This window comes from Spea bombifrons, chromosome 6 (genome assembly GCF_027358695.1).
Source record: "Spea bombifrons isolate aSpeBom1 chromosome 6, aSpeBom1.2.pri, whole genome shotgun sequence".
Taxonomy (NCBI): domain Eukaryota; kingdom Metazoa; phylum Chordata; class Amphibia; order Anura; family Pelobatidae; genus Spea; species Spea bombifrons.
Window position 1 is genome coordinate 47429830 of NC_071092.1, and position 15584 is coordinate 47445413.

The 15584-nt window shown below is 41.9% G+C and overlaps 1 protein-coding gene across 2 annotated transcripts; it reads left to right on the forward strand.

The window, feature by feature from the left end:
* The first annotated feature begins 37 nt into the window (after window positions 1–37).
* Window positions 38–15001, forward strand: MIER1 (MIER1 transcriptional regulator). Of its 2 annotated transcripts, none has more exons than XM_053470029.1 (13): window positions 38–143; window positions 5857–5881; window positions 6623–6768; window positions 7363–7497; window positions 7645–7777; window positions 10014–10078; window positions 10677–10749; window positions 11069–11220; window positions 11432–11513; window positions 12570–12664; window positions 13082–13209; window positions 13794–13930; window positions 14382–15001. In XM_053470029.1, exons 1-13 carry the CDS (start codon window positions 135–137, stop codon window positions 14690–14692), a joined length of 1491 nt encoding a protein of 496 aa, XP_053326004.1. In that variant the 5' UTR covers window positions 38–134; the 3' UTR covers window positions 14693–15001. The 2 variants fall into 2 exon arrangements, with proteins under 2 accessions (XP_053326004.1, XP_053326006.1); XM_053470031.1 differs by having other exon boundaries at window positions 12573–12664.
* The last annotated feature ends 583 nt before the right edge of the window (window positions 15002–15584 follow it).

Consider the following 15584-nt stretch of genomic DNA (forward strand, 5'->3'; position numbering starts at 1 on the left):
GCCTACTCAGAGCCCACCTTCTCTTCTCGATGATTGGTTATTCCGGCTGGCGCTCAGAGCGCAGGTTGCTGCGGCTTCCGCCTCCATCCGGGCACTTGCGCTGACCCGCGATGTGACCCGTCAGTACGGCAAACATGGCGGAGGTAAGGAGGAAACTCACAGGAAGCTTCACCGTAGCTCCCTCCCTCTGTCCTCATCCCGGCCTCCGCTCATTGGGCTCTCTGGCCCATTGCAGCCTTCGGGCCCAGCCCTGCTCGCCCTGCTCACTTGTTGCTTCTCCCGCCCGCACTCCCAAACTTCCCCCAACGGGGAACGGCTGCGGAAGCTCCCCTAGGGGTACGCAGAGCCCGGTACTTCACATACCTGCCCCGGGGACCCTTGGAGCCCAATTCACCGCCCTGCTCTAGGCCCTACTCACTTGGCGGGAACAGGAACCCAGCCACTCAGCGATTGGCCCCTCGCCTTCTATTGAAGCCCCCTCATACGTCAGGGTCAGGGAACCTCATCTGATTATAAGGCCACGACTCCCAGTGCTCTCAGCCAATCGCCAAGTCCAGTTGGACATTCCTACTCATTGAGTGGCCCTTTGCCTTTCAGTGGGGTCCCTCACTCACCTGGGCTCGGAGATTACCCATGACCTCCAGCTCTAGCACAACAGCTCCCAACACTCTCAGGCTGCCACCATACCTGTACCAATATACTGTTGAGGTCGGGTTAGAAGCGAGGAGGGCGAAGTCCCTGTAGAGTCGGTATCCTGCTTGCTGAGGGTTCTGGGAGTTGTCAGCCAAGACCTCCTGGAAGTCCTAGTTACCCAGATCTGCCTGAATCCCCCCATGTCTTCCTCATATCATATATTTTAACCTCTTGCTTACCAGGTTCATCAACAAACCAGATGTCTTTACAGATTGGTAAATGATGAATTTTGAATATTAACACTTCCTTTAATCTGTCAATAGCTGATGACTGGGGGGGCTCTCGCTTATTGGGTTTGAATGTTTGAATTTTGTTTGTTCTACAAATCCAAAACTGTCTTATATTTCGTTTTTCTTCTGCTTTATTCTTTGGGGCTTAGAATGTTTTCCTAAAATATGAAGTATCCATCATTCTTGTGTTAGAATATTACCTAATAGTAGTTAGTAAAGGGGGGGGGGGTCTTGGAGCTTCTCCAGAAGATCTAGTGTAGGTTGTGCTGACTGCGGAGAATCGGTTGAACCGTGTGGTCTACGCGTTGGAGACCTAATACCTAAAGCGCACAGCCAAGCGCTTTTAGTTCCTTTACTGCGGGGCTGCCTGACTCCGACCTCCGCTGATACATTGTTACGGGATATTTGTACGCGATTCCTACTGTCCGCCGGTGGAGAATGAATGAGCCCCTTGCACGTTGTGATGGGAGTTGGCTGAGGTGGTTGTTGTGCAGGGAACGTCGCCCCCGCAGAGCTGGAAGGTAGTACCTGATGTCACAGGAGGCTGAGAATATTTTATTAGTACGATATTCATTTTATTTTTTGTGCTCCCAACTTTATTTAAACCTCCAACGGTTCATCAACTGGGTATTTTATCGTAAAAGTTAGTTTTTGGCACCCCAAACCATTCCATAGTCAACAAATCTATTAGAAGCAGGGAAGCTGCAGCCGACAACATTTAAAATGCACGTTTGGTAGCGTTCCTGGCGCTGGAGCATGCGTGTGATCGCTTTATATTGTATTTATTTCGCCATCGATGCTTTTAAATGGTGGTTTTCTTGTAATTCTGTCCATTTCTCGTTTGTGCTTAACGGGCAGTGTTACGGTTAGCGCACTTTAACCTTATTTTATTTTTTAATTTTTTTTTTTCCTGCTGTTTTGTGACATGAAATCTGATTCTGCCTCCTGCATCACGAGAGCCCAAGGGTCCTGCAGCCGCTACTGGGCTGAGATGACTCGAGGCAGTAAACACCATAGAGTTGTAGAGCGATGCGCTGCCCTGGAAGATCATCTCTATGGTGTGTTTTGTTTTTTGAAGTAATAAGAATGGAGGATAGACCTGCAGCAAGACCTCCAAACTCTCTATGGTGCAGGAAGTAACGCATTAGAAAATGCTTTATCATACAAAAGCCGACAATAATAACATTTTTGGGGGGGTCCGTAGGCCCATCACGGGGTATGTCTTCCAATGTAAACTAGCGGCCATTGGTTTTGATAATTTGTGATGTGCTTTGCACTCGCTGTCAATAGATGCCCTTTCTCGCTATAAGATGGTCAGGGCGCCGTGCTGCCTCTCCATGATACCCCACGTCTGATGGGGCTGTTTTGGTTGCGATATAAAGCGCATAGGCGGTGCAGAAAAAAAACCCCATTGACCCAGGGGACTGTATACTATAATCATTTCTCTGCGCAGTTATTCTTGGTCCGGCTGGAATGTTATTGTGTTGTAGCGAGGAATTTAATTGTGGTTTTGCTTTGAAATTGGGGGGGGGTAGCTAAAATCTATGGCTGGCATTAAGAAGTCGGCACGTTTTGAAGATGCGATGGGTACTCGGAAACGTATCGGCACGGAGAGCCGGAGTGGTTTTATGCCGCAGGTCATAAAGCATCTAGAGTTTGGTGTTTCTCATATATGAGGGCTGCTCATGGAGCGGTATGAGAAGTAAATGCTGCTGAAATCTGTTTCATAGAAATGTTTTACTTTAACCCTTTATTAAAACAAAGCAAAAACTGTTCCCCCCCCCATAATGATTGACAAGTTTCCGCTTACTGGTTTCTAAGCCAGGACTCCGGGTTGTCTGGTTCTCTTGGCTTTGGTTCATGTAGTTTGTTCCAAACATGATGTTTGGATTTAGAAAACATTTTTATTTTAAATATTTGAGTCGATTACAAAAATTATTTAATTATTAACACTCTCGTTGGCTGTTTAGCAAATCCAACTGATTAGCTGCTGACTTTTCTTCTTAGAAAACCCTTCCTGTGATACGAGCCGGGTCTCAGCCCCCCCCCAGCCCCTCTGCTGGTAGAACCGCGTGTTTAAGACACGTTTACACACACATTGCATTACATGGTTCAGGGCTGTAGGCTGTATGATGGACAGTAAGCCCCCCTTGGAAGCATTTATATAGAACCTGGGCTGGGGTAACTACTTTGGGCTTTATTATAGCTATTGGGCATCCCTGAAACCCACATTACTTTAGACCAGGGGGTGCACAGCTGTGGTCCCCAAGGCCCACAATTTCTCTATTTCAGCTAAATTACACTTTCATTAAACTACCTGTCTTCAGACACACAGAACTCCTGGCCCTCGAGGGCCAGAGATCTGCACCTCAGGCTGAGACAGTGACACCTGCAAAGATGTCATAAAAACGCTTCACGGGTCACTAGCAGCAGCGGCCTCGCATGAAACAATTATTTCAACGTTTGGTTCTATGACTATGGAGCAGAATGCGGTTACTCGCCCAGGTGCTAACGTTGGTTTCCATTTAATGGTTTGTCACGGGAGTCGTCAAAAAGGAGGAAAATAATGTAAAGTTATGTCTTATAGGGGAACTCGCCCCCCTCCCTTAGCAATGATTTCACTGATCGTTTTCACAAAATCTCCTTTAAATATTAACATTGTCGGCTGCCTTTGTTTGCACCTACTTATGATCCTCTCCTACTTTTTGAAGTTGGTCCTTGTGCCCTCAAAGGCTCTTGGAGGTTTAAAACTGCATCGATGACATCACATGCAGCATAAGTAAATGTCGATGTTCTCATGCAAGCCGCGTATTGTTAAAAGGCGCTAAATGCAGCCGCGGCTCCTGACACCAGCCCGACATCAACTGTACTTAGCGATGGATTTACAGCCGGGAAACGGACTAAGGGACCCCCATGAAAAAACCTTATGGGGGTTTCCTGCTCTTCTGCTTCGAGTAACAGACGCATTATAAACGACACATATAGGAAAAAGCTTAAATAGTGGGATTTTTATGTATCGCGCTCTCTGGAGCGTAGCAGACGAGCCTTAGCAGATCTGCCTCGCGAAGGTTAAATCCCATAAAAACCACAACCTGAGAAGGACTTTTTGTTTTAGTTTCAATGCAACTCCTTAAATACCTGCTTCTGTGTCATGTGACTCGGGTTCTCGGCAGATTGTGAAACGGGCAGAATGTTAGATGAATCATTTTGTAATAGAATCTAAAAAAAAACCCCATCGTCTTTGAAGGGTTTTGTGCTTTCAGAAGGACGAAGAATGACATTTCCAACAAAGTGTCTGATTCAGCCGGAATGGCAACTTTTTAAATTACTTTTGCCGAAGAGATGCAGAAGAGCCAACGGATAACGGACGCCGTTCAGGGCTGCTTCTTTATTTAGGTTTAGAACGTATTCTGATAGAATGCGCTCTTCTAAAAAATTAATTAGAGCTTTTCGACCGATTGTATGAGATGAAAGTGAACTCTGTGAGCCACGGTAATTGAGTGGGCTCCACGTCTCGGCCCTGAGCAGCGCTTAGTGAATAGAAACCTGCCCCCCCCCCCAACGTACAGACTTTGCTTTGGACAGCGAGGTTTCCTGCAAACTTTTATTGAATGTTAATTAAGAAAATGTTTATTAAATACATTCTATATATATATATGTGTTTTCTTTTAAGCATCTCGTGTTTTCAAAGTGTCTGGGCGATATCAGCTTTATAGAACAGGCGGTGGTTTAGGACCCTTTAGGAGGGTCTCTTACTTTCTTCAATAGGTTGTACCGGTTAATCATGTGAGGGATTTTCGCAGTCCCCGGGGGCCGTATTTAATAAAGCATTCCAGCTATTATTTTCGTGTTAAGTGCAGATTTGTCTGAACCCCGGTACTTTTCCCTGCATGCAAATAGGTGTAGGCATTCTTTAGTTATTAGACTTCTCGTAACTCCTCCTCCAGCTGCGTCTGCTGGTCGCAGGAAGCGTACCTTAGTATGCCGCATCCGCAATAGAACTACCGGTAGAGTCAGCGGGAGCCGGGCTGTCTTATGGATGCTGTCTGAACCAGCGATGGCGCGGTCTGGGTGGGGGGGGGCGTTTAATGGAAAAATTGGGAAAAATATTTTCTCAAAACTTTTTTTTTCTGGAAAAATTTAAATGAAATTGAGTGACTGTGAAATATCATCTTTTACAATGATAAATAATGTTTATGATGCGGCATTCAAACTGACATAAAGACCTTTCGTTTGCAATTGATGCCAAGGAGCAAATCTGATTGGGCGACTGTGATCACTCGCCCCGTCCAATCCATGCAGGAGGATTAGAGGAGATCTTTAGTTTTTTTTTTTTAATGGTTTCTTCATTTATTTTGTTGCATTTGAGGGATGGGGGGGTACCGGTTCTCACGTGTAGTTGAATTTTTAACGTATATACAGACCTTGTTCCATTTGCAACAAAATAAAGTTTTAAACAGCAAGTTTTAGTTTAACTGAATAAGCTGTACTTTTATTTCAAGCGCAATACTTTTTATATCCGCTGCATTTCATGTTCCCGGTATAACAAAACAACTTCACGTTTCTAACGCTGCTCCGCTCTGCATTTATTTATTTTTGTCAGTTTTTCTAAGAATTTTCCAACCGTTTTTTTATTATTTATTTATTTATTTTCTGGACATTTTCCAAATTTCGGGAAATCTTACGTCTCTGGTCTGAACGTTGATGTTTTGCTGGCATACATGCAATTGGCTAATTGACGATATACTCAGTACTTTTACCTGGAGTCCTGCACCGGTAGTTGTTACTGATATAATAATAAAAGGCAGACAATAGAGCTTTATTCAGAATATAACCTGAATGTTGTTTTCACAAATAATGAGCTGAAATGTGATTGCAGTATCTGCTATTTCTTACTTTTGTATTAAATGTCTTTTTCTTTTTCTCTTCGCAGCCTTCACTTGGGACCGCGAGCCCAGGTAACCCACCTTCTCGCAACTTCTGTGGCTCAGATGGCGCACAGCGTGTGGCATATTTTCAATTACAAGTTTGTAACGTGATTAAAAACATCCAAAACACTTTTATTTGCTGCTTAAATACATAAAAATACCTGTCCAGATCTTTGCAGGTACTTTAATACAAGTACGTGGGGGGTGCTTACCTTTTAAGAGAAGATATAGTTCCAGTCTTTGCTGCCTAAATCATCGGGGGGGGGCTTCCTCTGCATGCTTGTGGTGGGCAGGGTGGTTTTTGTTAAACCCCATAAAACTCGCATGAACCTACCCTGGAGCGGGCCGGTGTTTAGTGTATCGCGCATGCGCAGTGACAGACACAGGATTTCTTCAGATGAACACCCGGCAGCCATGAAGCTGGAGAGCAGGGAAAATACATTGGGGGGGGGATTAGAACAGTCATTTAAAGGGGCTACCATATGCGTTAAGGTGAAACGATGCTTGGCATGTATGTTCCTTCTATACAGAGGGGCCAACGTGTAGCTGCCCTGGGGTATACCTCCTATATCTGTGCCATCGCAGCTCTGCCAACAGTGGGCTAGTGATGCGTGGGGGCTGCAGTTTCTCAGAAACAAAGCAGCTTAACTGTTTGCTGTTACTTTTTGGAAGGATAGATAACCGGGAAGTGCTTGGGGTCGTCCGGCGACTGTAATTTTGTTGCCGGCGACCCAATTGGTATCTTAATCCCTAATCCTATCTCTCACCCAGGGGGTTCGGCAACATCCGACGACCACGAGTTCGACCCATCGGCAGACATGTTGGTTCACGAGTTTGACGATGAAAGGACTTTGGAGGAGGAAGAAATGATGGAAGGGGAAGTGAATTTCACGTCTGAAATCGAGCACCTGGAAAGGGTAAATGGCTGGGAAACGGGTTTAACTCCCTGAGGTTTGTTTGGGAGTCGAAGTTCTCCAAACTTTACAGCGTGAATCACAAGTATATAAAAAATGTCAGAGCCGCCGTGTTGCCAGACAACACCCTCTATCTGCGTCCAAAGTCCGTCTCAAAAAAACATAAAGAAATAAAAAATCTAGACTGGGTTTGGTTCATATAAAATACGTTCATCATATGATGGATTTGCCCCGTAACCAAGTTCCATGTTCCTGCTTTTAAAACTAACCGGTGGATTATAAAAAGCCTTGTTAAAAATACAGACTGCAATCATAAAATAGGTGGTGGGTAATACCTCCGTTCCCTGTCCTTGCGCAATAAGTTAATAATGAGGCGTTAAGTCAAGATCTTAGTTTTAACTTCTTTTTTTTTTTTTTTTTTTTTTTTTTTTTTTTACCGGACTGATTTATTCCGCGCCTGTGTTCCGGATATAAATATAATCACAATCAATAACCGCGAGCCATGTATCTGCCGCATGCGTGATACCGGTCCATCGGCTGCTATTTATCTCACGTCGGTGTCGATTAACGCGGCGCATGTCCCGGCTTTCGTTTCAGGAAAGTGAGATGCCTATCCATGAACTGTTACGGCTTTATGGGTACGGAAGCACCGTCCCCCTGCCGGGAGAAGAGGAAGACGAGGAAGATGATGAGGATAACGATCAAAACAGCGGCTGCAGTGGTGAAAATAAGGTAATTATATATATATATATATATATATATATATATATATATATATATATATATACTCTGTGTGCATTAATATGCTTACCACATTCCTGCTTCCTACTATGGAACACTTTGTAAAGGTTGATGTTTGTCTCCCCCCCCCCTTCTCAGGATGAAACTGCTAAGGATTCATCAGGACCTGAAGATGAAACTCAGTCGTTCAACGATGACCCGGCGCCGTCTGCTACATGTCCGGATGTACAGGAGGTGATCAGACCTCGGAGGTGCAAATACTTTGATGCAAGTACGTTACCGGTTAAGGGAATTACATTTGTATATATTAGGAAAAATAAGTAGTCTTAGAGGGGATATGATGTCATTATACAAACCTGTACCGGGACAATAGTAGAGGCTCTGGTGATCTATTAGTTACTGGGGCTGAGCAAAGAACAAGAGGTCTTCCAAGAGAGGGATTTTCCCTTAAAGCAGCGAGAAAGGTTTACTTACTGTAAGAGTGGTAAAGATGTGGAATCCACAACATGTGCTATCAGTGCTTTTAAATATGGGTTTGAGAGTATATAATATGCAGAATATACACGGATATAAGGACGGGATTAGTTATACGGCCGGAGAGTATATAATATGAGGAATATACAGGGATATAACGGGTTATAAGGACGGGATTAGTTATACGGCCGGAGAGTATATAATATATAATATGAGGAATATACAGGATATAACGGGTTATAAGGACGGAATTAGTTATACGGCCGGAGAGTATATAATATATAATATGAGGAATATACAGGGATATAACGGGTTATAAGGACGGGATTAGTTATACGGCCAGAGAGTATATAATATATAATATGAGGAATATACAGGATATAACGGGTTATAAGGACGGGATTAGTTATACAGCCGGAGAGTGTATATTATTTAATATGAGGGATATATAGGGATATAACGGGTTATAAGGACGGGATTAGTTATACGGGGGGAGAGTATATAATATATAATATGAGGAATATACAGGATATAACGGGTTATAAGGACGGGATTAGTTATACGGCTGGAGAGTATATAATATATAATATGAGGAATATACAGGGATATAACGGGTTATAAGGATGGGATTAGTTATACGGCCGGAGAGTATATAATATTTAATATGAGGAATATACAGGGATATAACGGGTTATAAGGACGGGATTAGTTATACGGCCGGAGAGTATATAATATATAATATGAGGAATATACAGGATATAACGGGTTATAAGGACGGGATTAGTTATACGGCCGGAGAGTATATAATATATAATATGAGGAGTATACAGGGATATAACAGGTTATAAGGATGGGATTAGTTATACGGGGGAGAGTATATAATATGAGGAATATACAGGATATAACGGGTTATAAGGACGGGATTAGTTATACGGGATGGAGAGTATATAATATATAATATGAGGAATATACAGGATATAACGGGTTATAAGGACGGGATTAGTTATACGGCCGGAGAGTATATAATATATAATATGAGGAATATACAGGGATATAACAGGTTATAAGGATGGGATTAGTTATACGGGGGAGAGTATATAATATATAATATGAGGAATATACAGGATATAACGGGTTATAAGGACGGGATTAGTTATACGGGATGGAGAGTATATAATATGAGGAATATACAGGATATAACGGGTTATAAGGACAGGATTAGTTATACGGCTGGAGAGTATATAATATATAATATGAGGAATATACAGGATATAACGGGTTATAAGGACGGGATTAGTTATACGGGGGGAGAGTATATAATATATAATATGAGGAATATACAGGATATAACGGGTTATAAGGATGGGATTAGTTATACGGCCGGAGAGTATATAATATATAATATGAGGAATATACAGGATATAACGGGTTATAAGGACGGGATTAGTTATACGGCCGGAGAGTATATAATATATAATATGAGGAATATACAGGGATATAACAGGTTATAAGGATGGGATTAGTTATACGGGGGAGAGTATATAATATATAATATGAGGAATATACAGGATATAACGGGTTATAAGGACGGGATTAGTTATACGGCCGGAGAGTATATAATATATAATATGAGGGATATATAGGGTTATAAGGTTACCCGTGTTGAGGTATAATTTGAAATGACACAAGTGAGGGTTTTTTGCTGCCTTGTGGATCAACAGCGAGGTGAAACTTGATGGATGCGTACCTTTTTTATTTATTTTTTCTTCAACCTAAATTACATTGTTTATAGCTTGCTTATTTTGTTTCACAAATCAGGTTAACGAGTTCTGTATTTTTCCACCATATATTCAGCTTTTTTTGGAGAAATGCTTAGTTTAATTTTGCGGTCTATGTATTATGTTTATTTAACCACATATTATATAATCTGAAGGACTATGTGACCTCCCTCTGATAAAGGCACTTCTCATTTTGTAGCTAAAACAAAAACCTTTATTTTTTTTTTTTGTTTTTTTTTTTGTTTTTTTTTACAGACAATGAAATAGAAGAGGAATCTGAAGATGATGAAGATTATATTCCATCGGAAGACTGGAAAAAGGTACATCCTGAAGATGTTAATGTTAATGACAAAGTGTGTTTGTCCTTTTTGGTTGGTACTGTTAAATATAGTGGATTTTTTTTTAGGAAATGCATCATTGATGTGTGGGACTTGTTCCGCCAAGCATAACCCCTCTCTAAAAAGTTATAGTAAAGTGTGAAAAATGTACACAACCATTCAAAAGTTTGGGGTCACTGAGGTGTTTCCATGGAAAACAGGGAAATTTCTGGCTGTAACATAATTGCAGAAGGGTTTTCTTGCGATCAATTAGCCTTTTAAACCTAAACTTGAATCGGCGAACACAACGCGAGTGACAAAGGGCCTCTGTGTGCCTATAAAGAGATTCCATTAACAATCAGCCGTTGCGCTGGATTTCTGATCCATTTCTTGATGTTGTAATAGGCAAAATCTGCTTTTCTTTCAAAAATAAGGACGTTTCTAAGTGACCCAAAACTTCTGGACAGTAATATAGCTACAAATGAGATGTAAATAAAATATATAATGTATTGCTTGCATACGCGAAGACTGGTAAATGTGGGTACAATGAAACCTGTTAGTATTTTTTTGTGTAATGTAGTGATTTCCCCTCTTTATGCAGGAAATTATGGTGGGCTCGATGTTTCAGGCTGAAATCCCGGTTGGCATCAGCAAGTACAGGGAAACTGAGAAAGGTAAAACCCCAGTGATGCTTTTCACTGTATGGAGTGTATCCAGGGGACTGTACAGTCCGCTATGGGGGCTTGCGTTCAGCCCACGGGCATGTTTTACGCGTCGCCTCCTATGTGCACAGGTGGCACCTATAGATGAACTGCCTTTAAAACATGCCCAATTAGCAAGCCCTTGGACAAATCTCCTCTTCTAACGATGGAAAAGGCAAAAAAACGTGTGGGTTCAGTGCATTTGCGAGTGGTATATTTAACCAAAGTGGCATTTTCTGAAGTAAAATTACCGTCACATGATCGTTGGTATTATTTTTGTGTAATTTTGCAGTGTATGAAAACGACGACCAGTTGCTCTGGAATCCGGACTTTGTTTTGGAGGAGAGAGTGATTGAGTTTCTGAGCGAGGCATCAAGGAGGACCGGTGAAGAGAAGGGTCTGGAGGCAATTCCTGAAGGATCTCATATTAAAGATAATGAACAGGTGAGATGGCAGGGATCCGAGGGGGCTTCTGGGGTCTCTCTAAACAAAAAATAAGGGCAACGCTAGAGGTCTACAGACATTAAATGTTCACGTCGGCAAATCTCAGAGACTATTTTTGTTTTTTTTATTATAAATCCTGCTTTTTTGGAGTTATGAAAATATTTTTTTCTCTCTTCATTGGAATCAATGGAATAAAACCTTTTGCTTCCAGGCGCTGTATGAGCTGGTGAAATGTAACTTCGACACAGAAGAGGCCCTTCGGAGGCTAAGATTCAACGTGAAAGCCGCGCGAGGTGAGTGCAGGTTCTGTAAGGAAACCAGACGCAAGCGCAGAGGCGTAATATGAGGGCACGATAAGTAGGGATACGCCACGCTTCAGCTTATCTGGCATGTCTGCCGGCATTTATGTTGAAGACGTTTGTGTTCCTGGTTATATTCGACATCCTTCAAGTCCGTCCGAAGTGCTGCCGCTGGGTTTCTGTTGCTGAGGGGGGGCAAAAAAATTGTATTGAGGAATTCTGTGGATCTGTTTGCTTTTAATGTCCTCATTTCGTTTAAAATCTAACTGTAGCACAAAATGGAAAAGTAAACTTCTACTTCTGTTATACAAGCCTCTTCCCAGCCGGAAATGTTAATATCTGGTTATGTTTGTGTGTATACATGCACTAAAACCTTAAAATAAGCACCCCCCCACAAACACACCGAAGTGAAAATGACTATTTTTAATGTTTGGGGGGTGGGTTTTTTTGTTAATTTGCTCAATTAAGTTAATTCTAATGTAACAGGCGATTGACTAAAGCAGGGGTTTTCTCATAGTTATTATTTTTAAACCTTGTTTCAGAAAGCTACCAATATGTCATGTTTTGTGTGCTGTTATCTGCGCCCAATGTACTAGACGCACAACCCCTACTCCTTTATCATACTGCCTGCGGGAAACAATAGAATGGCTCAGTCTTAATCACCCAGTCAGACTATGACTAATGAAAGTCTATGGAGGAGCGGACTTCATTAGCATCGCCATAAAGCGTAAGCTCAGTGTGGTGTTGGAGCCGGGAAAGTCACCCAAAATATCACATGACTGACAGCAACGGCGGCTCCAGGTCTGCAGATAAAGGGAGTCTGAGACAAAATAAGATAAAACTGGGCTTTCGGCAGCAACCCACATTATTTTATACAGCCCTGGGGGGGGGGGTTATTGCTGTATACAGTGCTGGGGGGGTTAATTACTGTATACAGTGCGGGGGGGGGTTATTGCTGTATATGGCGCGCTGGGTGGTGGGTTGTTAGCCAACATCCGAAGGGTCGTTGTTTGTAGTTTCGTTCATACAGCTTTATTGTTTTTCCTTCAGAAGAGCTCTCTATTTGGACGGAAGAGGAATGCAGAAATTTTGAACAAGGACTTAAAGCGTACGGGAAAGACTTCCATTTGATTCAGGCCAATAAGGTAATTATTATCCATTCATTGCATTCCAACTGAATCCCGCGCATTTTGAAGTAAAAGTTTTTTTGTAAACCCCAGCCATGTTGGATGACCTGCATGTTCTAGTAGCAGTCGTGTGGGATCCAGATATTCACATTTCCTTGCTTTTTTTTTTTCCCTTTCGATTTTTAAAAGTATGGCTTCACTGAGAGTGGTAGATAAGTGGAACAGCCTCCCAGCAGAAGTGGTAGAGGGTAATACAGTGAGGGGATTAAACATGCATGGGATAGACATACGGCTCCTGAATCTAAGACGAGACCAACGACTGATTAAGGTTTGAGTCTTTACAGCAGGAGAGACAGGGGCCGGATGGGGCCGATCCGCCGGCGGGTTTTGTGTTTCTATGATCTGTAACAAGGCTCTTTCTGCATCCCATCCCAGGTGAGAACGAGGTCTGTGGGGGAGTGTGTCGCCTTTTACTACATGTGGAAGAAGTCTGAACGATACGATTTCTTTGCTCAGCAAACGCGGTTTGGGAAGAAGAAATACAATCTCCATCCTGGAGTAACGTGAGTTTTCAAACACCACGAAACGGGCTTCTGCTTTTAAAAAGACGATTTCTTGCGGTTAGAACGTCGGCTCGGTTCCCGAAGGGATGGAAGACGGGGCTTCGGTGTCCCGTAAAGTTTATTTTCTTAAAGGGACACCCAAACTTTTGTATGCGTTTCAATGCTTATGATAACCGAGTCTAACGTATCGCGGGCGGGTTAGTGAGAATCCGTAAAAAACCTCAAGGTATTAGACAGGCTACTGCTTCATATATTAATGCATATTAAAATATAAAAATTAATGCATATTAAAATATAAAAATTAATGCATATTAAAACTACACATTAACTAAAATAAATTAAAATCAATAAAATAAATGCATATTAAAATAAAATAAAATGTTTTAAAGAATATTTCTGTATGGGAGTCTCTCTTGTGGGTCGGCTCAGAAGCTGGTTGAGAGTCACCTGCGCATGGGAGGTGGTGAAAGAAAGCAAAAAAATACATTGATGTGATTTTGAACCTTCTGTGTGTTTTGTTTTTTTATGCTTGGGTTGACTGAAAAGCGCGTTGTGAAAACCTTAAACTTTGCTTTGACTCTCAGGGACTATATGGATCGTCTCTTGGATGAAAGTGAGAGTGCGGCGTCTAGCAGAGCCCCCTCGCCACCTCCGGCCAACTCCAACAGCAGCGCCAGCCAATCGGAGAAGGAGGACAGCTCGGCTGGCAACAGCCAGAACGGTATGACGGCAGTTTCCCGTCTTTTGATTGATACATAAAATATATAGATTTTTCTAATTGGCAGACGTGTCTGCGGCGTACATTTTATTTCTGACCTCTCTACCCTACCGAGCGGCTCATAAACCAAAGGTTATAACTTAGAATAATTCTGATATAATTGGCAAACAGGAATCCATAGAAAAAAATCCGTTCAGTTATAAATTCTCTATCTGACAAACCCAGAGAGTTATGGATTTGAGGCTTATAGATAGTTTTGGTATTGGCTCCTGACCTCTGTCTTCTGCGTCCCTGGGGTGTTATTTCTGCCAATGGATGAAAGCGTCGGGGGAATATATAATATGATATGATATAATATGGTATAATATAATATGCCGTTCTGGAGTTCTCCAGCATTCTATCCGGAAGTGTCGCGTTATTTAGAATGTTGTCGTCTCCCTTCTGCGTGTTCCAGGTGTAGCTGCCAACGGCCCGAGCGATTTGCCTGCATACAGGGATGAAGCCAAACCAGAACACGTCCATCTAAACGGCCCGACGCACAGCGGCGCCGAACAATCTTCCAACGACACCGACACCAACGGCTACAACCAAGAAAACTCAGCGGGCGAATCCAAACCCAGCCATCCAAACACGAGTAACGACGACGACGAGCCGGAGGAGAAAAGCGACAGAGCCGCCAAAAGGCGACGAATCGACAGCCCCGGGAAGGAAAGCCCGGCGTCCTCTGAATTCTCTCAGGAAGTATATTCACAAGGCGAGCTTTAAGGGAAAATCCTCGACTTTTCAGACACTTCTGAAACAAATACGTTTTCTGTGAGTCTTGGATTTTCAGGGTCGGCTTATTTATCGATTGTTTTTTTATTTTTTTGTGAGCCCCCCCAGCAAATTTGATTCATAGACAGCCGATGGAAGCGTTTTTTTGTAACGTGGGGTCTTTATTTTAACGAGAGTTTAAATGACCTACCTAAAGAATGTATTTTTTCAGTAAAACATACAAAGTTAATAATTCTCATTTTTAACCCTTTCTGCATCTCTACACATGCAGATATATAATTTTTTTTTAAAGTTTGTTTCAAAATGTCGGATTTGAATCTGCTAAAGGAGCCCCCCGACCCTGGCGTTTTTTTTTTTATTTTTATTTTTTTATTTTTAATTTTTTTTTTTTAATAGATAGAAGCTCAAAGAATAAACCAAGTGAGGTTTGTGTATGTAAATTATTGACATCAATGATGTCTTTCCTATTCTTATCTGGGCTGAAAAAGATACATTGTGTATTTTTCCAGATCTCTTTGTAACCTTTTGAAATATTTTTACAGTTAGCTATGTTTTCATCGAACTGTCCTTTTTCTTAAACAAAAGCTTGTATAATTTTCTTAACTTGTACAGTTGATAAACTTTTATTATGAGAAATGAATATTCTGAACGGTGTACGTCCGCTTCTCTTTCCTTGCAAAAAGCCCCCAAAAAAAGAAAAGCAAAATTGCTTTTTTTTTTTTTTCTTCATTCATTTGTATTTTCTATGTTTACCTCGGTGTTTTTATCGTCCTAAATAGTTTCGTTTACCAGTGATTTGTGTTTTTCTTGCAGGTTAATTGTAGTCATTTTTTTTTTTCCAAACTTGTATAATTAGACAGAATTCTTTTTAAATCTCGCTATG